Source organism: Galleria mellonella, unplaced genomic scaffold, assembly GCF_026898425.1.
Source record: "Galleria mellonella isolate WM207_F2 unplaced genomic scaffold, CSIRO_AGI_GalMel_v1 utg33, whole genome shotgun sequence".
NCBI classification, from domain to species: domain Eukaryota; kingdom Metazoa; phylum Arthropoda; class Insecta; order Lepidoptera; family Pyralidae; genus Galleria; species Galleria mellonella.
In genome coordinates, this window is record NW_026442079.1 from 4,347,701 (window position 1) to 4,371,603 (window position 23,903).

General features: G+C 30.4%; 1 protein-coding gene across 3 annotated transcripts; it reads right to left on the minus strand.

The window, feature by feature from the left end:
• On the minus strand, positions 1-23,836 carry LOC113521701 (uncharacterized). Of its 3 annotated transcripts, none has more exons than XM_026907342.3 (10): positions 23,691-23,836; positions 23,209-23,297; positions 22,984-23,109; positions 22,679-22,884; positions 22,236-22,571; positions 17,698-17,862; positions 11,017-11,286; positions 6,450-6,712; positions 5,971-6,168; positions 1-5,079 (listed from the first exon to the last, which is right to left on the minus strand). In XM_026907342.3, the coding sequence occupies exons 1-10, from the start codon at positions 23,695-23,697 to the stop codon at positions 716-718; spliced, it is 6,024 nt and encodes a 2,007-aa protein (XP_026763143.2). In that variant the 5' UTR covers positions 23,698-23,836; the 3' UTR covers positions 1-715. The 3 variants fall into 3 exon arrangements, with proteins under 3 accessions (XP_026763143.2, XP_031767410.2, XP_026763135.2); XM_031911550.2 differs by having other exon boundaries at positions 23,209-23,400; positions 23,691-23,816; XM_026907334.3 differs by lacking the exon at positions 23,691-23,836 and adding an exon at positions 23,392-23,613.
• Between the last annotated feature and the right edge of the window lie 67 nt (positions 23,837-23,903).

The following is a 23,903-nucleotide window of genomic DNA, read 5'->3' on the forward strand; positions in this document are numbered from 1 at the left end:
GAAGAATTATTTATCTCTTATATGAACTTCTTAATACTTATTAATTTTACTTGATAAAGTTATGTTTGAAAAGCTAACAAAATATAGAAGATAATAAAAATGGAGAAATATTTACACAACAAATTAAGTAGTTTATATAAAACTTTAAAATTACTTCATAACAATTTATGATAATATGTGACCTTAAAAAGAAAAAAAAAGTAAATTAATTCAAAAGTTCAATTGCATTTTATGTGATGTGTAAATTAAATATTTATACTTATCTACTTATTATGATTATATTGCAAGGGTTGTGTCTTCAACTGAAATTATTAATTGAGACAGACGTAATACTAAGCTATATATAACGTAAATTATGTACATAAAATGAATTGTGATGTTTTAACATAAGACTAATTTTTGTTCATAATAGCTTAACATAATATTAGAGAAGAACTTACAATCAAACTAAGTTAATTTAGATGTTATCTCAAGACTTATCTAGTCTCATATTGTTAATGACCATTAACAAATAATAAAAAGCAAGGCAGTCATATAAAGTTAATTTGTCATGTTTGAAAACAATTCTTGTAAATACTATGTAAATAAGATATACTTTCACAAAAATGCTATCTGAAATCTACAAACAATGTAAAATACAATTTCCTATAACAATTGTCACATTTATGATTATAATAAGGTTTCACATAGTGATGTAATTCTAATAAAGATGCATTTAGAGCCACGATGGACGATTGATGGTATCATATGGTTGTCTGACGCCGATACTAGTGGGATAACCTGGCTGGTACAAACTCATGATTTGAGCACCAGTCTGCCTCAGAAGCTCTTCTTGATGTCTTTGCAGGTACTGTTGATATAGAGGTGACGATGGATCTGCTCCCACATAAGGATATCCCGCTCGTACTTGTGAATGACTTATGAAAGGAAAAGAACTAGCTGCGTGACTGGTGTTTTGATGTGCCGGTTTGACCAATTTCTCAGTATTAGCTTCAGAACTATTGCGTTGTTGATGTGCCACTGCAGCCATATAATTAGTAGCTGCCATAAGGTTAGAGTTTCGAAAATCTTCTATAGAAAAACCACTATTGTCTGCATAAAGTCCACTACCAAGAGTCATGTTTGTGGAAGTTGAAAAGTTGAATGCGCTTCCTGGCATCATGCTTGTCTTCACAGAGGATAAAACTTCAGTGTTGCAGGGTGAGCTATGATAAGTTTGACTTGCTGTTATTTGTGTTTGTTTTGTTTCAGATGTTCTCTTCCTTTTGTTCTTTGCTTTTGAATCAGATAATGTGGAACTTGGAGATTTATAAATACTGTTGTCTTTACTTATTGATGTAGATGGTTGTGAGTAAACAGTTCCAGATGTGCTTGCAACATGAACTTCTGAAGTTATACTTTTATTGAACATTTGCGCCATTTGAAAAGTTTTTTCATGATATAAAGATGAGGTACTGCCAGTGAAAGTTGACAAATATCTTTCCTCATTATACCGTTCTAACATTTGGGGAATTTTGGGTAAATTACGGAGACTTTCCAAAGGAAGCGAAGAATGAGTACTGTATGGTGGTTTATATGGAATGGAACTAACCAATGCATGATTTTGTACAAGTTTTTCAGATTTTTGGGATTTGGCAAGAGTATCAATATTTTTGGCAATCAATTCATTATCACTTATAGAGGAAGATACATTTATGTGCTCATTTTTAAGAAGACTTCTAGGGTTAGGTATTCTCAATTCTGCTGGAATATTTTGTTGCATTTCTTGTGTCCTCTGAATACTGGTTCTAGGTACATTGTAATTGTTGTATTGTTGATGTTGCAAGTTCTTGTTATACTGAATGACATTCGGATTTACTGTACTGTCCGTTTTCAATTTGTCTGCACTGTTAGTATTATAGTTGGTAGAGTAATCAGAAGGTAAAAGTTCTTGTTTCCGAATTTGATTACTCATCTTCCAATTGCCATAATCAAGAGCAGCTGTTGAAGAATTGGTGTTACATGCATAAAGTTTTTTATTAGCTAATTCTATGTCACTCAGTGAAAAGTTACTTATTGATGACCCAGTAGAAATAGCGTCATACTGATTATGATGAGAGTGGGCAATGTTTTGATTCATGATTATTTCATTATGTGACCGATCTTGTAGATGTGCAGGAGGTATATTATTAACATTTATATTCATTTTCGATATCGGTTTTTGCAACTGTTGGTTATTTATACCAAGATTTATGGCGATAGCTTCAACTTCAAAACCTTTCTGCTGTGAATTTATGGCTGATTTTGTAACTTCTCTAGACAAAGTATAGTCCACTTCTCCACTGGTCCTCCTTTCTCCATCTGGATTCATATAGCCCATATTCACCATATCAACATTATCTTTTTTAGTAATGGCGATAGGTTTATTAGTTTCCATAGTGGGCTCTTTTTTACTCTCTTGCATGTCATTATTGTCAAATGTGATATTATCACGGTTATCTCTTCTTTCGATGTAATCACCTGTATTTTTTTCACGTAAACTATTCAACTTGGCCATTTCAGATTTCTCAGTTAACGCTAAAGCTATATCGTCAACGGAAGTGGCAGATGATATTGAATGAAAAGGTTGGGATATTTTCTGATATTCATTTTTAGTTGGTGCACCACTATCTTTAGTTTCAGAGGATTTTTTGGTAGATGTAGCAGGCATCTCTAGCTCATTGTATGTTCGTTTTTTAACAGGAAATAAAGATGTTTTAGTTTCCGGTACTAACTGAGTAGAGTTTATGGAAGTAGTTGGATTTGTAACTGATTGTGGTGAACTTTGAGACTGTGAATAACTTGATGATTGTGGCTGTTGATATGAAGTATGTGCTGGGGAAAATGGTCCACTATATTGATTTTGTTGATATGATTCAGGCTCCATAGCAGCAAAATCATTACTACTACGATTAGTTTTACTGACAATTGGTGCCTTAGATGTGTCATAATAAGAAGGAGGATTATTACTATACGTTGGTAATGGACTTTTATTATGGTCTACAAAATAATTAGGTGTTGAAGACCCTAGTACACTATTGGATGCATAAACATGCTGTGAATAAGGAGAATAAGGTGACTGGGGAGCCTCGCGTGGGCTACAACTTTTTTCAGGGCTACTTTTAATGGATGTCGTGTCTTGATAGAATCCTGCTCGTACAGTACCATTTATAATTGGATATGTGATTTTCTGAAATTCGTCAGTTCTTGGAGAAGCTGGCGATCGTAGCAGAGGTGATGTGTGAGACATCTGATGTCTTGGTGAATCTAGATCTTGACTAAAAGATGATCTTTCAGATACTGAACTTCCCGTACTTGTTCTTCTTTGTCTCGGGGTTGTTGTAACATTGGGAAGTGGACTGTCACCTCCATCAGGGTTTGGAGTATCTGGATCAGCTGGAGAATCATATTTGGTTGTATTTTTAGGGCTCGAAGACTTGTTATCATTAGTATTTTCAACTGTTTTCTCTTCAATATCAGTATCTTCTGATTTCTTTTTTACTGGAATTGATGAATTTGTATTTTTTGGTGCACCAAATGCTTTAAACCATGCACTTAAATTTGGTGTAGCTTTTTCTTGACTTGGTTTTGTAGTTGTTGGGGGTTCAGTTTCCACTTCAGCATCCTTTTTATTAGACTGAACATTATTTTCTATTTTCGTTTCAGATGGCTTTTCTTCATCTTTATCACTTGGAATATTTTCTGGCAATTTAGAAATATCCTTTTGATCTTCATTCTTATTATCATCAGAGTTACTGAAATTATGATCATTTCCAATAGCAAATTCCACTGTTGGTAGAACTGATCCAAGACTTAATTTGGGACTAGATTCATCCCCTTTGTTGACATCACGGACTTTATTAAGTGGACCTAGTGGTGTTACCTCTTCTAACTTTTCAGCATTTTTATTGCTAAGATTTGTCAATAAGTTTCCTTTGCCTTTTCCAGGTTGCAATCTATCTATGGTTCTCTGAATCTCTCTTCTTTTAACCATTTTTGGTTCACGAGAAGAAGGGCGTTTACGTGATGTTTCTTTTCTAATTAGAGCAGCTTTTTCACCCTGAGAAAATTCGTCATCTAAACGACTGTTATCATGTTCTTCGGTAGATATAGTTTGGGCAGGACTATCACAGGGAGAGCTCAATGCAGAACTTTTAGGAGCATCATCTAACCATTTACTGATATCTTTAACAGCTTGCTCTAAAGCTTCAGAAGCAGATTCATTTTTAGCAGTATTCTTTTTGAGAGCTTTTTTAGTACTAGATTTTCCTTTGTGATTATCACCAGTATCATCATCTGATAAATTGATTTCTTCTGCTTCCTTGTTTGATGATTCCTTCTCATTATTTGAATCTGTTACTTTATCTGTATTACTGTTACTAGCAGGAAATAAACTGTTAAAAATTGAGGTGTCCTTATAACGTTCACTTTTTGCTTTTAATTTTTCTATAGTTTCCCTTAATTTTTGATTTTTGTCTTTTTCAGGTATATGTAAATTTTGTTTATCATTTGCTTTTTGTTTGTAATCAAATAATGATTCCCAGGCTTCCTTAGCTGCATGTCGTCTTCGTTCTTTAATTTTGTCATATTTATCTTTGAAGAAATCGGGGTCTGCTAACTGATCATTTTGTTCAGGCTGATCTAATTCAGTAGGTGAAGGAGTTGGCGTGTGTATAGATGGTAAAGGACTAGCACTTCTGCTTCGGTTAGAACTCTCTAAGGATTCTTGAGATGCCGTTCTTTTAATAATATCTTTAGAATCTGGTAAATCATGGTGTTTATTCTTTTTCTTCTTTTGTTTAGATTTTTTGCCATCCTTGTCTTTACTTTTATTATGCTTCTTACCATGTTTCGTTTTCGAAGATTCATTATGACCAGATTTATGGGAATCTTTTTTATGGTTTTTGGAATGTTTGCCATGACGATGGTGGCCTTTACGTTTTTTCTTTCCTTTGCCGTCTTTATGTTTATGAGATTCTTTAGATTTTTTACCATCTGATTTAAGAGAGTCATCTTGATTTTCCTCTAGTAAGAGATCTGATGAACTTGACTTCGGTTCACCTGCAATTATTTAATTTTGATGAGAAAAGTTCCATAATTATTATGATAGTTTTAGTTATAATTGTTATTTTCTAAAATAATTACATATCAGGATATTGTAAATGCTGTATAATAATTACACCTGATAGTGGTCATAGTTTCCTATTTAGTTATTTTCTGTTTCATGAACATATGATGGTAAATTCCCTAAAGGAATGCAGTGTTATTATTTTATAGTAAACAAATTTGTTATCTATTATAATCTATCCTTATCCTATTAGGTTTTAATTAATCTGTTGTTCCTCAAAATTATTAGACTTTATTATATATTATAAAGCCCCGTAATATTAAGTTTTTTCCAAATGAATTAGGGCCGAAAGTATTTGATATTATTAAATTCATCTAGATGTTTAGGTGTGATTAAGTAACAAAATTTTTACATTTATTATTTTCATATGGTTTCTATTCACAGTAATCTCTTTAGAAATCGCAAGGGAGTTGGCGGTTAGATATCGGATAGAATCTATCCCATAGATATTGTAGTCGTTAATTATTTAGTTGTACATATAATAGAACATCATCATGGCAACCCAAGTGTATTGGCACTTAGCACGATCTATTAAGTTCTAGTGTCAACGATTTACAGGCTATGTTATTTTTATTAAAGATAAATATCCTTTCTTATACTCAAACCCACTCTTTCTAAAGTTCAAATTTAAACATCATAACTCATTCGCAGCAGAAATATATGAGGTGGTAGTAACTGTTTAGGTGAGTTACACTATCTCTAATTTCCTACTCACCTAATAATGTAGATAAGAAAGTACACCACAAATTTATTTTTGTTTAGAAATTTGAACTCGTTATTGATTATTAATAATGATTAATAATAATATAATCATATTTTTATACCAGTATCAGAATGAGATTTCCGTTTCTTTCTCTTATGACGACTAGGAGATTCACTACTTTTTAGTTTGTGTTTTCTAGAAGGCGTCGGCAATTGGTATTCAACAGCAATTTCTTCATCAGATGATGAGAGTCTATGTATATATTTTTCTGTTAGGCGATCAAAAGCAGCTTGTAAGTTGTCAACCATCATAGTATATTCTGAAATAATGTAATAATAAAAAATTAAGTTGCATAATAAATCACCATAATATTAACATAATTAAACATTTTAAAAATTACTCTATGGGCATAGATAATTTGAAAATGTTAAAATTATTCATTTTATTACATTAGATTTTCTATTTTTCGTAACTTTAAAACTTATTTGACAAAAAAGAGAGCCTAGCTCTTTTTTTTGTCAAATAAGCTTCATTGTAAAGGATATTAGAAATATCAAAATTCTAGTTAAAAATTCAAAATTATAGATAAATCAGTCTTACCATTATCTTGACCATTGAATAAACGACAGTTATTAACAATTAGTTTAAAATCAGCTTTAAACATAGAGAAGTCGGTATAATATCCACTGTCAAGACGTTCCTCCATTTTTCTTAGGTCCATAGGGCGTCTAATAACGGCATAGTAGTTAGGAGCAAATTTTTCGTCAACGGGGTCCATAAAAGGCCACGCGTCTTCATGAGCAGTAAGTTGTTCTAGAACCTTATACATATCAGTTTGAATGTCTTCATCCATTTGACTAAATCTGCAATATAGAATAACATGTTAAGGAGACTATTGAGTTTTAATTGTTTTGTTAAAGAAAATTTAAGATTACATTTTTACATATATTTTCTATATTTGTTTATTTGTTCTCCATAATATAATGGTGTAATATTGATAGAATTGTACTGTATAATATAGTAAGTTGTGTGTTCCATCATAGAATAGGTTACCCCTTTCTTTCTTTCGTGGGAGGGCGAAAGACGGGCAGCAGCGCCCTTCTTAAAACATCTCCAAAGCCTAACTGCGGTTGCCAATTTGCCTGCCAATCGTGGCAACTACTGACAAAACCCTCCCAAGGGGGAGGCTTATTAGCACTGGACAGTAAAAGATTGATATTATGATGGTGATGAATATTGCCAGAGTTGTGTATTATTTGAAATGCATACACGTAAAATACAAAACACCATTAATATAATAAAATTGTCTTTTTCTTCTTTTATCTTTTAATCTTTACTTTTAAGAAAAGTATAAGAAGTCAAAACAAATACATATTATTTTAAATTTTATTTGTCAGTGTGTTTTTTTCTGACATCACACAGAAATTAATGCGCCAAAATGGATGCAGTTTTTACATTTGTGTTCCTGAAGGTTTAACTTACAACTGGTGTATGTTTTATTTTGATACGCCCTCTAGATTTGGAAGTAAATTATATTATTATTATTTTATTACGAAAACGCAACGAAAACTAATACTGAGGAGTAATACAGACTATTTTTTACTATGGCAGAATACATATACATGCTATAGGAAAAAAATATATAATAATTAATTTTTCGAAGTGATTGTCTACAATGTAGAAAAACAACGTCTGCCCACAATTGAACGTGTATCGTGTGCAAGGAATTATCTACGCTTTGCTATATTTAAATGTATTACATAACTGTGTTAGAAAGTGAATCATTCATTACTGACCGTTGTTCTTAACTGAATTGGATTGGATTGGATTTGTTCGTAAATAATATAAGTAAGTGAACATTTGGTTTTGTTAACCCTTTCCAATCGTTTTCGGGCCGTCATTAATTGAACATTTTTAATGAGTCTATTTCTGTTTATGTCTTTTGGCGGGATTGTACCTATGGCAAAGTAGTATATTGTTTGTAAACTAAAAGTACTTTGGATATTATTTCAAAAATAAATATTTTTATTTAACCTAGCTTACACTTTTAATTTTTTTGATATATATTCGGTTAATTTTATTGTATTTTATTTTCAGAATATGGCGCCTAAGAGAAAATACGACAATAGTAATATAAAATTTGGATGTACCTCGATAGAAAGTAATGGAGAAATAAAATCTCAGTGCGTTATATGCACAACCGTTCTCGCAAATAACGCATTGAAACCAGTGAAATTAAAACGCCACTTAGAAACGGTACCTTCAAATTTGTTTGACCGTCCGCTAGAATTCTTTGAAAGAAAATTAGAGAACTTAAAAAATGAAACTCGAGTCTAGTGGTACGAGATTTGCAACATCGGAAAAAAACATTAGTAACGTCGGTTAAGATTTCTAAATTAATAGCATAATCTAAAAAATCTCACGCAGTCGGAGAAATACTCGTGAAAGCGTGTTTGATTAAAGACGTCGAAGAAGTTTTGGGATTAGAGGCCAAGAAAAAAATACAAGATATACCTTTATCCAATAATACGGTCAAAGCACGAATTAAACTTATGTCAAATGATATAGAGTAGCAACTTGTCTCAAAAATCAAAACGTTGCCATTTTTCGCTTTGCAGTGTAATGAATCGACCGACATTTCTAATTGTTGTCAACTACTTGTATTTGTTCGCTTTTTAGACGATAGACGATAACATAATTAAAGAAGAATTATACATTTCACGGGAACTGGAAACAATATCAAAAGGTATCGACGTCATGAACTCAATATCGGAATATTTTGAGAAACATAATCTTATGTGGGATAAACTTGTTGCTCTCTGTACTGATGGTGCTCCGGCAATGTTCCGGGTTGGCGACGTTAGTAAAACAGAAAAATCCTAAGGTAATAACAACGCACTGTATCATACACTCGCCAGGGGTTAGCTTCTAAGACTTCCTGGATGCCTTAATGATACACTGCAAATGGCCATAAAAGTTATAAATGTTATCAAAAGCAGCGCCTTAAATAAACGCCTTTTTTTTAAAAGAAAATGTACACTGAAATGGATTCTGACCATGAGGCACTTCTCTTTCATACAAAAGTTTGATAGTTTTTGAAAGGTAATATGTTGGGAAGATTATATGAACTGAGAAGCAGAGGTTGAGATTTTTCTGCATGACAAAAAAATCAAAGATGTTGAAACAGCTTACTAATCCGGCTAACAAATATCAGATGAATTGGGCTTATCTTGTGGATATTTTGACATACAAATACATTGAATATGCAACTGCAAGGTTCCGGAAATAAACAATTAGAAAACGTCGCAAATATATTCATTTTTGTAGATAAACTTTGCGCTTTTATTTGTAAACTTTAGTTTTTTTTATGAGTGAAAAAGGTATGGTAACCCCGCCTGCGCTAACGGGATTCGCTGGCGGAGCACCAATGACGAGTGATAGATGAGAATGAAAACAGGCCAGTTAGCCCATCATGATGAATTCATCAAGAATTAACCATGATAGTTTCCAGGGAAAACCGCGAGGAGGTCGACCTGGTGGGTTATATTGCTAGCAATGGGATTCTCAGTCTCCATTACTAACAATCCCTTTCCCCCCTGTAAACTTCAGTAGTGGTTACGTAAAATTAAAGAAAATAATTATTCTGCGTTTGCGACATTAAAAGCACTCGTGGAAGACAAAAAGTATGATGCAAGTAAAGCAAATATACAAGAAAACATCAAGACTTATTTATGAATTCAATCGTTACCTCCTTTTGTTTCGTTATACCCTTTAGGGATTTTTAATTAAAGTTTCAGTTTGATTATTAGTTTATTTTTATTATACCTACATAGTAGTCCCTGCTAACAAGATTAATATGAAAGTGGTCCATGACCAAGAAAAGGTAAAGGTTGGAAAGATTTTATAAATTTTTTTATTATTCACTTAAAATAATCAGCTCTGATTATTGATTGCTATGACGGCTCTGAAGTAAATATAAACGTGCTGTTGGATGGTTTATCGCAAAACGATCGACGCACATATGATCTTTTAATACTTTTTTGTTTACACTTTTTTCTTTATATTTTTTTTATGAAATAAAATGACTAGGAATATTAGAAAGTAATCATGTTACAACAACTGTCGTTAACTATTTATATATATAGACCTCTTCTATAAAAGAGGATTTGACAGTAGTTGCTACGCTTGACAAGCGGGTTGACAACTACAGTTAGGCTTTGGTGATGTTTTAAGAGTAAGGCTGCTGCCCATTCCTTGACCATTAAATTCCCTCGGTTGCGTCTTACTTCAACCACTGTATGATCTATTCTATGTTGGGACCACACGACCAATCTTATTACGTACGAGTACGTAAAATATTATTTTTTCACATGTTTTCTATTAGCTAAATGGGATTGATGAGTAAATATCGCAAAGCGATTTATAAACTAAAATTTCTCATAATCCTGTCCTTTGCCAGTTGATTACTCGTTTGACGTTTAAAGGTGTAGCTTTTAGGAAGTGATCACGTTACATAATACATTTTTTGTGACAATTAGCAATCATTTGCGATTACTACTAATTCACGCAGTATTTATTAGAAATCATCAGATGTAGACTGTGCGTTCTTTGTCAGTGAATTATATATCCTTTAACTTTGTATACATAAATATTAAATAAATTAATTAATAATGACATATCTTTTTTCACCACGAAACTGGCAAATATGCAGCCTATCTAATAGTGAATGGCTTAGATTATGTAGATAGAGCATTGCGTTTTAATAACAAGTCAACTTTTTGTCAGTTAATTGTATTTTGACGCATTTATATTTACTTATTTAATAAATAAAATCAGTACTTGCTATTAAAAACGTACAAAAATTATAAGACAAAAAATAAAACTAATAAAGGAATCACTTATCATAAAAATCTTAAATTTCAAGCATAAACATTCATATTTCATTTAAAGGAATTCGCGCCATTTTTTTGTGTTGCAACTATTCAAATCTCACCTCACGACCTCTAACACTGAAAAGTGTACGAAATATCGATATAGAATAAATGTGCTCATAAATTATAGTAATAATTAATTAATGTAAAATTAAAATTCAAACATTTGTTCATGTCAGACACTTATTTCCTAGCAATTAATTGAAAAAATCAACTAATTGCAACTTTACACTTACATTTGTGATGTCTTTAGTTTCTTTCTGGTGCTATTTACTGGCTCATCATTATCTGGTATTAAAATTTGCCCTGTAGCAGATGCTAATGAATTATTTGTTTTTCTGCCGGCTTTTATCGGAGGCTCTGGTGGAGGTTCTCCTTTTTGGGTAGCGGAGGAGTTTTTTGACCGTTTATCTTGGTTTTTGGATTGCTTAGTCACTTTTTGAGGCATGATGTCGTGACTCTCGCTTGCTGTATTTTCTGATGTCTCTGATGAAACTGATTTTGATCTGAAATTAACGTTCATTATTTTATTAGAGACGTGACATATGTATATTCTTTCATTTTTATATTTTTCTTTATTGGTATTAAATTACTAAGCTATAATAATTCAATAATAATAAAATGTAATAATTAGCCTAGACATGTTTACTAGGTGTGTAAACACTGCTAAAATTGATATTAAAGTATCCTAAAATTAATATATCTAAATATTATAATTTAATATATATATATATATATATATATATATATATATATATATATATATATATATATATATATATATATATATATATATATATATATTGCAATGTCCAATGTCTCATAGACTCATATGCGATAACGATTCCATCGATAGAATCGCTTGTCAATTGTCTAGGAGGCCAGGTTTTACACGAATAATATATAATAATTTAATATATATATATATATATATATATACAGAGGTTGATGGGGTTAATAAGGAAAATGATTAATTATATCATAGGTAGATATTTTTTTGTGTCTCATGTGGATGACCCTGAAATCTCTATAAACTTTCGAATTGTGATTTGTCTTGTTGTACGATGGCAAAGCCAAAACACTTTTTTATATAACTTAGTTACTAATGACGTTAAATTTCTTTGCGAATTTTAAAAGTATGTCGCCACAAATGTAACAAAACTTGTCAAGATTTTGATACTTTCTTGATATTACTTAAGAAACAAAGCCACTTGGAAAAAAAAAGAACACAATTACACTTTTTAAATAATAAACACTCTGATGTGAAAATTAAACTTATATATTTTCATTTTGCAAATTTTAGCTGTAACACAAAAATCAGTTTGTTCAAATCAAAATAAATACGATGTTTGAACTAGAATAGGTAGGTAATAATTTATAATTTGTAAACATCTTTCTTGTTACAAAATTTTGTTGATAAGTATACGTAAATGAAATTAGAAAATCGTGCAGTTCTCACATCTAAAATCATTTAAAAATCTCAGATCGTACCTTAGATAGCGATCCAGCCAGGCTTTGCAGGGGTAGATAGAAGTTTCGAACATGCTATATAGTCTATGTTACTCTTAGCTTTTTACAGATAAAAGAATTTTTAAAATCGGTTAAGTAACTTTTGAGTTAATTAATTACAAACAAACCGACCTTTTATTATTTATAATATTAGTATAAATAAGTTTTTTGCTCGCTACTTCGCACGTGTAAATCTATGAAGCAGGATAACCAATTAAATAGACCACTTCCTAATAACGTGTCACGATAAAATGGATACACATGGTATAAACAATTTTTTAAGTTAGACATTCAGGAACACAACTGTGAAAAACGTAGCCAATTTGGTGCAGTAGTTTTTACATGATACCGTAAACAACATACAAACAAATCGGTATAATGTCTGAAAATTATTGTTTCGGCATCTATTGCCCTCATATTTTTTGTTAAAATCTGCCATGTATAGACATCGTCCAATTACAATTAGTAATATTTTTATGAAAGTTAGCTAATTTGGTTCGTTGTTGTTGTGTACCAATTGTAGATAGTAAACTAACACATTTTTGGTGTACACACCTACTTAATATTAGAAAAGACATGTATATATGACAATTATATAGGGGGCTTATAGCATTTATAAAAGATTACGTATCTATTCAAAAAGAAAATTCTCAATTCGGTTATACTCCTTTTTATATTCGTTACTACATAACTGCGTATACTGGAAAAATTTTTTTTTTACCTGAAAGTATATACTTGTAAATTGATCCCATAGAAATTTTATCAAAATCGATTCAGTAATAATTATTTAAAAATTTTACTTAAGTTAAAAAAAAAATTAAATAATTTTTAAATCCAAATAACTGGTTTTGCAACAATTGAACTAGTTTTTTTTTTATCTTAAATTATAAGCATGACTATTATTTAGGTTTACTACCCCTGTCCCCTTAAACCCTAATGACAGATTGTGAGTCCTGAATTCTAATTTGTCTGACACTATTAACACACATGGAACACACCAAAATTTTAAATCAAACGAAGTGCGGTAGGGCGACGTGCGCTCTCGCAGTTCGTAAAGGGACTGCATGATGCATGTGCATAATCATGCACATGCATCTATAGCATGATTGTGCTACTATATTTATTTATTTATTAAACTTTATTGACCAATAAAATATGGTATAAAAGGCGGGCTTAAAGTTAACGGTATTCCCTAACAGCCAATCTTTCTAAAGTATACGTGGACTAAGTGGGGAAACGCCGCGTTGGTAGAAGGAATAAAGTACATAGGTATATGGAAACTCCACCCACTACAAACATGTACTGTACCGTGCGCGAAAGAACCTATTTTTGGCATTTCCGGCAGACTTCATTACCATTGTTAAACTCTGGCGGCTAGTCGCGTTAATCAATTGATTTAAAAAATATTTTATAAAATATTTAATTATTATAATCGAGATTACATCCATAATTTTAATTGCGTTTCGATCCTTCGGTCACGCTGCATAAATACTATTTAAATAGTTACCCGAATATCATACATAAAAATCAAAACTAAGTCTAATAAGTTAAACTTGTTTAGATACATTTTAAAAACAAGTTTTTGGCATAGGAAAAATAAATCGAAGGCATATGAAAAACTGCTGCAAACTTTTTTTTTTGGCTTAGTTGATTATAAAGTTAAGATAACTTTGTAAAAAAATCCACCACGATAGGAGAGGTCAAAACGATATTTATAGGCGGTTAAAAATAAAAATATAAGTCTTTCGCAAATAACATAAAAATTACTTAACAAATTAAAAAACGTTTAAAGAAGACATTGTTGTTGAAGTAATGCTGCACGTTTTGGTATTTTATTCAACATCCTAGATGAAAAATTTAACAAGTAATGATAATTTTAAGATAGAACATTTGTATAGGGCTCTTTAAAATGCGGACGGAACAACCATATGAATTTTCTCCAGTTAGCGTTATCTTTCGGTCTCAATTACTAAAGATGAAATTAGAATTTATATTAAACTATTTGAGTTTGTTTGGCTGTGTGATTCCGGCAAAGAATACCACCCCTTCCTTTTCCGTGGGTGTCGTAAGAGGCGACTAAGAAAATGTAATGGTCGAGAAATGGGCAGCGCGTTCCACTTTATACATTACCAAAACCTAACTGTGGTTGTCAATCCGCTTGCCAAGCGTGACAAATATTGGCAAAATCTCCTAATAGGAGAAAGGCTATGTTCAGCAGCGGACAGTTAACGGTTAATCATCATGATGATGATTTGAGTTTGTTCTAATCGTAATCAGTTTCTCTATCTAATGCATCCATTGTTAATACCTTTACAACTTTTATTTTAATTTTAATACGTTATTTATGTGTATATATATTATATAGCGACATGATGATTATTCTAGTAGTATTTTGTAAAAAGATGTCCCTAAATTTTTTTTCTCGAGATGTCTTTGGTTTTAGTATTTAATATGCATCAAAGATATTATATTATTCGCTTTCAAACGAGCTCATTAAAATTTGTATTATAATTTCAAAATTATTGCCATATCTTTGTTTTTGGATTGTTTTTGAGAATTTGAGCGCCCGATATCTCAGCCCACAGTAGCATGTATATATAATAAAGTTTTGTATTGGAACTTTTGTTTATCGGTCTTTCGAGATTATTACTAAATTTAATTTTAATGTATAAATTTACAAGTGTTTCAAAGGTTAGGTCAAAATGTAAAAAATAACAGGGTTGAAGTGTAGGCATTATCATATTCATAATTTGGTCAGATTTTTAGTTAGAATGTTCATAAAATATATCAAAATGCGCAGATTTATTTTAGTTACAAAGTTACATTTTCTCTCTCAATATTTTTAATTCGCAGCAGTTTTAAAATAATTTGTTAAAAATGGATATTTTTATATTTACAAATTGCTGCAAATAAACATATTATCAGAAACTTATGCCCTCATTAGTTCATTTGGGTTATTTTATAGCATTCAGGCTATAAAACAGACTCTATACACCACATAGGGTTATTTGCTTTAGTCAAGACAAGTTAATATACAATAATAATTTATATATATAATTTAAAAAAAAAGTACCTTCTGGGGGTTCTGGGTACTTGATCTATATATAGTATCCTTTCAATTTAATTTTAAATTTGTTAGTACACGCTTGTAGCTGGTTTGTAAACTTGACTCATTCAATGCCAATAACGTACCCATGTGTGTTTTGTTTTTTTTGTGTCCCTGCAACTCACCCGATTGTATTCTCATATAGTAATACTTAGGGATTGCAATCCGGCCTCATTTTCAAATCGAGCGGATCCAGCCGGATTAATACTGAATAATTTTCCCTTATTGTTCCATTTCTTAGATAATCGAGTGATTCTCGCTCGATTATCTTTTAATATTTTCCTTATAATATTATTCTCTTCTTATGATATTATTATAATAAAAAATCACCTAACAATAGTATTTTATAGATAGATTATATGTAGTCGTTGACTTAGTTTTACACGAATTCTCATAATTTTTTGTTTCTGATAGGATTTTATTATTTTTGTTAGTCATTCTTCTTTTTATCTATGTTTAATATAGCTTTTTTATCAATAACTAGAGCGATGCGTTATTTTTTTAAATAACGCATCGCTCTAGTTATTGATTGATATTTATATGAAAGTAACTTTTATTACTCATTATATTACGTTCAATAAAAACGAATAAATAAATTTGGGGATTTCTCATTTTTCCTTCCTTTTAGACTAAACGCTAACTAAAATTTACAAATTGAAGTTAGCGATATTGCTAGAAGTATGCTATATATAAGGTGAGCGTGTCAGTGACAATATCAATAAAGAACTTTGACTACCGATAGTTTGTAAAATATAATGTATAATTATTAGGTACATTGACAATATCGCCAGTTATAATATGTTTTATTGATCACTAAAAATAAAACTTCTTGCAAAATCAATGAAGTTACAGGGTGTCAAAGTTCAGTGAGTTGCTTCAAAAAAGGATGGTACGACTGGGTTTGACTTAGGCACTGAGTACCCTCTGAAAATAAAACTGTACTAGATAATGTCGTTACATCGGTGATATTTAAGAAAAAAAATCTGAAGAGTCTTAATAAGATCATAAGAAGCTAAAACAATATTTTAAGAATTTTTGTCTATTTATATGTCTATTCTGGCATCACGCAAAAACTACTGCAGTAAATTAAATGCTGTTTTTACAGTAGTATTTCTGAAGGTCTATCTTAAAACTTTGTATCCGTTTAATCGTGGTATGCCATTTGGAGATTATTTATTTCAATAATTTTGAGATCCACGAATATGACGTAGCAGGCAAAAAACAAGTTTAAATAGAAATTTAGTTCAAAACATACTAATGGTAATGGTGCGATTAGTGGTATTTACGAAAGATTTCTTTCGTGGAGAGCATTAAGTATTTATACTAGGACTACTATAAGTTTATTTTATTTCTTGAAATATTTTAGCACAGTAATTACTGTATTCATATTAAATATCTGCCTATCATTTCTCACTGGTACTCCGTCAACGTATATCGATAGGTGTGGGCATACTACTCTATTTTCGTTAATTAAAAAAATATGGTTTAAAATGATAATACATCCTTATTAATATATAATATAAATGTGAAAGTGAGTTTGTTTAGTTGTTAATATTTAGCGCTTTAAGCAATGACTATGAAATCACATAGTTTATTTTTTATTCCGGTCAGTGAACATACCTCAGCCACGCGGACAAATTCATTGTCAAAAATTTTAGTGAAGAGGTGGCATTTCAAGGAGCTAACAAAGATGTTAAAACTATGCTGTAAATATCATGAACTTATTCAAAACTTTTAAATGGAAATGATTGTTGTGAATATTATTTGACAACATTTTTAATAACAAGTTATTTTTTAGGATATTCCAATTTTGTAAATAACGGAATATAATATTATGTTTCGCAGAAAATTGCTCAATTTAATCTAGAGATAATTACAATAGTTTCACTATTTTACAAACCTTGCCTTTTTAATGTCTGTTAAAAACAAGGTAGTAAATTTACCTACTAAAATTTCCGTAACTTAAGATATTTCATCAAGATTTAATTAAGTTCCTTATGTTGAGAATATCGAGTATCAGCTAAAGATATAATTTCAAGTTGCGTTCTCGTGGAAATTAGGACGTAATTAAAAGGTTTCTTTCATTTAACAATAAGTAGTGTTATTATTGTCGGTAGACATTGTGTACTGAAATATATGAAGTTAAACAAAACAATACAATAATAGCTTGAACAAAATATTATTGTATATAATTTAACATTTCGATTTACAATTCTAAAGAAAACATGTATCCTACAATTTAAATTTTATAATCATTATTTGCTAGCAATGGAACATAATAAAACAATTTGATATTACATACCTTAATAAATTTCGTCTTTTAGCTCTATTTTCCCGAGCAAGATCTGGTGTTTCTTTCCTCTCTTCTGCTTCTTTGCCTTCATGCGTGGTTTTCGTTTCCTCCTCCTTTTGCTTTATTTTTTGAAGAACACGGCTAGATGTACGCCTTGGCAATAGCTCTAACAACCTTAAAATATTAATAAAATCAAATGTCAGATATTAGTTTAAGTTTTCATTTGTAACGGTTAGGGAACTTTAAAATAGCGAAAAATTCTTAAAGTCTTGGAGCCAATTTTTATAAAAAGTAAAACTAAATCATGTGATTTTTTAAAAATATAACTTTTCCTAGCCAGGAATCGATTTAAAAAACTGGAAAAATGAACTTAAATTATATATATAAGCTCATAATATCGCTTATAAAGATCAAATCCTGTGAAGTAATCTACTTAAATCTTTGTAACAAAATATTGTTTTTTACATGCTTGTCGGAAAATGGAAATCTATGATAGGTACATTTAGTTAGTCTTGGTTCGTATTTTTATCAAAATAACAGTGTGTTTAACAGAAAGCTAAATTAAGAAAAGATTTTTGTATTAATTGAAGTCCAAAAGACAGAATTTTTATTTCTCTGCGTGATTTTTTGCGATTATTTTACACTCACCAATACTGACCTGACAATCGAAATTATTTTAGAAGTCAATAGGGTTTACTCTTGTTTTGGTTCAACTTTAATCTTGTAATAATTGAAAATGAGATAGTTCTTTGAGGAGCAAAAACTGCTCGTGACGAATAAATTTTACCTATGCAAATGAGTCATAATTGAAATGCAGGGTATCTATATCATTGTAGGACATCTACGAAACGTTTTATCGTTTATCGATATAGTCAAGACTGAAGTAGGTCGTTGTTTGGAAAATAGTATATATGTATTTGCTTAGATATTGTATGTATTACAAATAATAACTTGTCTGATTTATTTTTCAATGAGCAAATCCGAAAATCATACTTGTTCGAAGGCTAGGTTTATTACGACTGATTTTAAATATTGCAAGTAGAAAGAAGAGCAACAGTGGAGTTAATATTAATTTAAGTCTTATTAACTGCGAATAAGTATAAGATAAAAGAACATGTTCTGTGAATACAATATATATTGTACGTATTATTTAATCTCACTATTATTATAAATGTCAGAATTTGTGAGAATGGATAGATATTTGTTATTGATCATTTGGTTGAAATTTGAAAACTTAAAAATTTTATTGAGCTGGCGATGAGAAGTCTTTTATAATGTATGAATCATATTTTTTTTAATAATATTTTTATTGTAGTTAAATAGACTAAGAACGCCTACAAACTTTCCTTTCCGATTCGTTGTAATAATTTTGTTACAAGTGCCTGTGTTACCATATTGTTGTAACTTAAAGTCAGAATGTGGCTTTATTACTGGACCTTAATATATTTTCAATTCTCTAGAGATGTTTCGCGCTAAAGTTTTTAAAAACTTAAAGTAGTAAAAGCAAATTTTAATAACGTATAAAAGTCGTAGTGCAATAAATATACTACTCATTTTTTAATAAGTGAATGGATTATATTGGATCCATGTTATATGATTAGTTTTTTTGCTATGAATACGGGTTAACTTATAAGTGGAGTACGTAGATAGAAAAACGAAAAAAATATTGTATGTTTATGTTAGTAGTAATGTATGTTAACCTAATAAAAAAAAGTCGATACAGATATTTTTAAGTATTTTTCGCTATATAGCTTTCAGATTTTGCCATCTATGAGTACCTGATAAATTCTAATATGTAAGTTACTGTAAAAACCCATACATTGGTAAATCTTAGGTTCAACTAATAAATCCCGGGATTTACCAAAATGAGTCGGAAAAGCCAGGTTTTTATAAAAAAAAAATCTCTCTTTCACGAAAAGTAAACCCAACCGACTATTCTGACCATGAAAACGAGCATAACACACTAAACATCTCAAAACTTTCGTCTGTAATTGTAAAATCCAGAATTACTGTAAATCTAATTACTTTTTGCTTTTTCTGATTTTACAGTAACATAGATATCGAATTTATTAATCGCAATATGGTAGGATAATGTTATGTGCCTAATATCATAATTTACAGTATCTAAAGTAAAAAAATAATAATTTAAATTAATATAAGGTAAAAATGGCATACTATATTTTTCATCACTGTCAAATATGAATATTACATTTTAAGAGTAATTTTCGCTCAATTACAAGCTCGTTACGTTAAGCTAGCTGTACTATAAATCACGTAGCATTATCACAATAACATTTATTATTATGCACATTAAAATTCGCTGTTCTTTTAAAATGCAATGCATAAGCACTAGTTTATACAGCAAATCGTTTATTAGTCGACATCTATCCACTGGTGAATATAGGCCTCCCCCAATTTCTTTGGGGGTGTCAGTAGTTACCAAGCTTGGCAGGCGGGTTAGCAATCGCAGTTAGATTGGCGATGTTTTAAGAGGGACGCTATTGCCCATCTCTCGACCTTTAGGTTTTTTTTTAATCTCCCCTTTTATAACACCCCCGGGAAAGGAAGATGTGGGCTATTCTATATGCCGGGACCATACGGTGACATTAGGATATGATATCCGTACTTCTTTATCTATATTAATAACATAAAGAAGAAAGATTTGTTTGTTCATAATGAATAAACCAAAAAGAATTCAACAGATTTTAAAAATTCTTTCATATATAGAAAGCTATATTCTTAGTAACAAAGGCTATTTATTATTTTTATAAATTCTATCTACTCGTGTGAAGTGGAACCCGATCATTATTTCATAATTCTTAGGTCTTTCTTTAAAATATCAATTTATTTTCATAATGTCATGTTATTACACACATGATGTATAAATTATATACAAAAGCAAAATTTAAATAAATTCGAAAGCAATGAAATTGATTGTAGATTATTAAATCTAATACAACACAGCGTTGTATCATTTGAAATACACGCAAATATGTTAAAATTAATATAGGAATACTTATGATATGCTATTTTTAGACAAATATCTTATTTTTAAGTCAAGTTTATTCTTATGAATAGAAATGTTTCTCAAATAAAATTTAAATACATGTACATCAGCCCTGTCTCTTATTGGGGAAGGCAGAAATAACAGAACATCAATTGGAAACTACTTAAAACAGACATATTTTCTTTTCTTCCATATTCATAAATCTAATGATACAATTGACTTTTTCCAGTATGTTACTGATTTGGTCAACATCTGACAAGAATGGCCCTTAGCGACACCCTAATTGAATTGCGCTCGATGTATCATTTCTTTGACAATTAATATTTCATCACATTCACACAGACACAATACATTAATAATTCATTACACATACAGTATCCTATTTCAATTATTGTTACTACAAGATCTTTCCACCTAAATATGTCTCCAACATTTAGTACAGTAAAAGAAGTTGTATTATGCAAGATATGTAATAGAAAAACTATCTTTCTGTTCTTTCATGACTGTATCATAATCATCATATCAGCTGTTAATTGTCCATTGTTGAACATAGGCATCACCTAACATGACTGTAATTAAAATAAGTGTTAATTTTTTTTTTTTAATATTATATACTTTATTAATATTAATTTAAAATATAAGCATTTAGATTTAATCTTTTATATTTTTTTTAACATGTGTGTATGTATAGCATATAGCAAGCAAACACAAAAATAGTAATATAGGAACTTTCGCATTGTGCACACAATTTTTACAATAGCAGTAAAAAATATACTTAAGGAATTATCAATAAATAAAGTTGACAATTTGAATTGGGAAAATAAAAAGTATATTAGGTACATTAAACATATAGAGGAACAGATATATGTTATATGATATATAGAGGAACAGATATATGTCTCAATACTTTAAACACCTATTTTAAAGAAAAATATTACTGGTAATTATTTAAGGACGCACAGCAAAAACTGCTATATTTAGTAATTTCGCACAGAGATACTTTACATAGATGTGCACAAAAAAGGGGCTTTATAAAATTTTCACTACCATGAGCAATATGGTTCATGGACACAAAGTTGAGAACATCTAATATATATATAAATATATGCATATGTAAAAAATCATACTGTTTAATTTCTATTTAATTTATGATGATTGTGTAGGAGAACATTTTACCTTATGGCAGTCAATGGGTAAATACTGCCTCACCTTTTCATGGAGATATGATCATCATACAATAATAAAAACATTTGTATTCATGAATCTATTTTTTATATTGGTCTTTTGTATGATGACAAATATATTTATATATATTTAAATGTCATAGTTGTCTTTTACATACATAACTACTAGGTATCTATCAACAACACAAGCTCAGCTTAATTTGGAATTTTTATAGAAATATTATATTATTAAAACAGATAAATGTGATGGTATTTTTGGGGAACAATATTATATAAATATTTTAATATAATAATAGAAATATAAATCCCAAAATATATTCTTATGTTACTTATACATATGTATAAAAAATAGTTACCTTTTTCTTTGTAACCTTTCTTTTTCCAGAAACAGTCTAGGTATCTCTGGCAAAAAATTTTGTGAGAGGGATCTATACAACTCCTTTTCAACCTTGCTGGTAGCCTTACTAAATTTTTCTGTCAAGTGGGTCCAATCCTCTTCAGTAAAGCACACCACTTGCCAAACTCTCTCTGTTTCGTCGTCATCAAGCCAGTCATCACCGTAGAACCAACCTCTCTTTTTACTATCTTTACTTTTTTTCTTTTTGTTTTTGCTTTTAGGTTTCTTTATGATGTCTTCACGATATAACCTTGTACCATAAAAATACCAGTATGCAGAGTCATTATCATCCCAACTGAAATAAAAAAAATATATTTAATATCACATTGTTATAGATACCTCAGAATACTAACATTTATAATAAAACTAAGACAATAACAATTGATATTAATTTATACATACCCCAGTGGCTCTACTCTTAAACTCTCAGCCTCAAGGTTTTTAAATAAATCAAAAACATCATCAGCCTCCAAACGAAAATCACATAAAGCATATAAAATCTCTACTTTTGTACGGAGAGGCAGAAATTGGAAGTCAATGTCTGTGTTGAAAGGATTATATCTTCCTGTTTCTTGACATTTTCTTCTAAAGAGGCGTCTCAGGTACATCTATAATTAATAGTAGCAATCAAAGAAAATAATTAGGATCTTCATTTGTAACTTAACAATTAATTTTTGGAATGAAAAACCATTAATTGTTTGTACTACCTGATAATTGAAGGCCGAGATGTCATTGTTGCCTAAACAACCATTCAGGAGACGCACAATCAACTCAGTAAGAAGAGAACTAGCTGACTCTTCTGTTCCATCTGTCAAAAGAGCTTCTTCCAATTCCTATAACGTACACAAACTCTTAATACTCCACTTTATTTATAAAGAAATATGTATTATTCAAAATTGAGTAGTTAATTATCGTTAATCAACACAACTCACTTCGATGTCAAAATCCAGGAGATTGAATGCAGTTCTGAATAGGGAACAAAAGTACGCGATGCTGGGCACTTCCCACCATGATTGAATATCTAGAAACCGTGAGAAATTCATTCAGACATCACTTTTAAGTTTAACTTCTTCGAGAAAAAGTCGTAAATGGTATCCCGTCTCAATGAAACCCACCTAAAATACCTATAAAAGATGGAAACATAACCTAAAAACCGTACACTTTCACAGTTAGGTCGGTTAGCTTCACGAAAAACTTATTTCCATATTATTCTCATATTACAATAACGATTTAACCATTTTAAATACAATTTTCTCTTAATCACGAGACAGATAAAAGATAATGCGTTGTGTATTCAGACACAAACGCCATAACAGTTTACAAAAGTTATACAAATGTAACACTCATAAAACGACGATTTTTTTACATAATGCCATGATTTATTTAAGGGTCCATTGCAACTTCTTTTATTTACCTTCCATTTTCCTTATAAATATCAATTACGTAAATCCTTTAATTTCACTTAACTAAGGATAAAAGAAATAAAACGATTATAATCTCGACGGAAGTTTATGCGTACTACCACCATTGTTAGGTATGTAGGTAGATTTGGTTTGGTTGGTCACAATAACATTTTTGTATAAATATCTAACAATATAAATAGGTGAGTAAATTTTATACCACAATG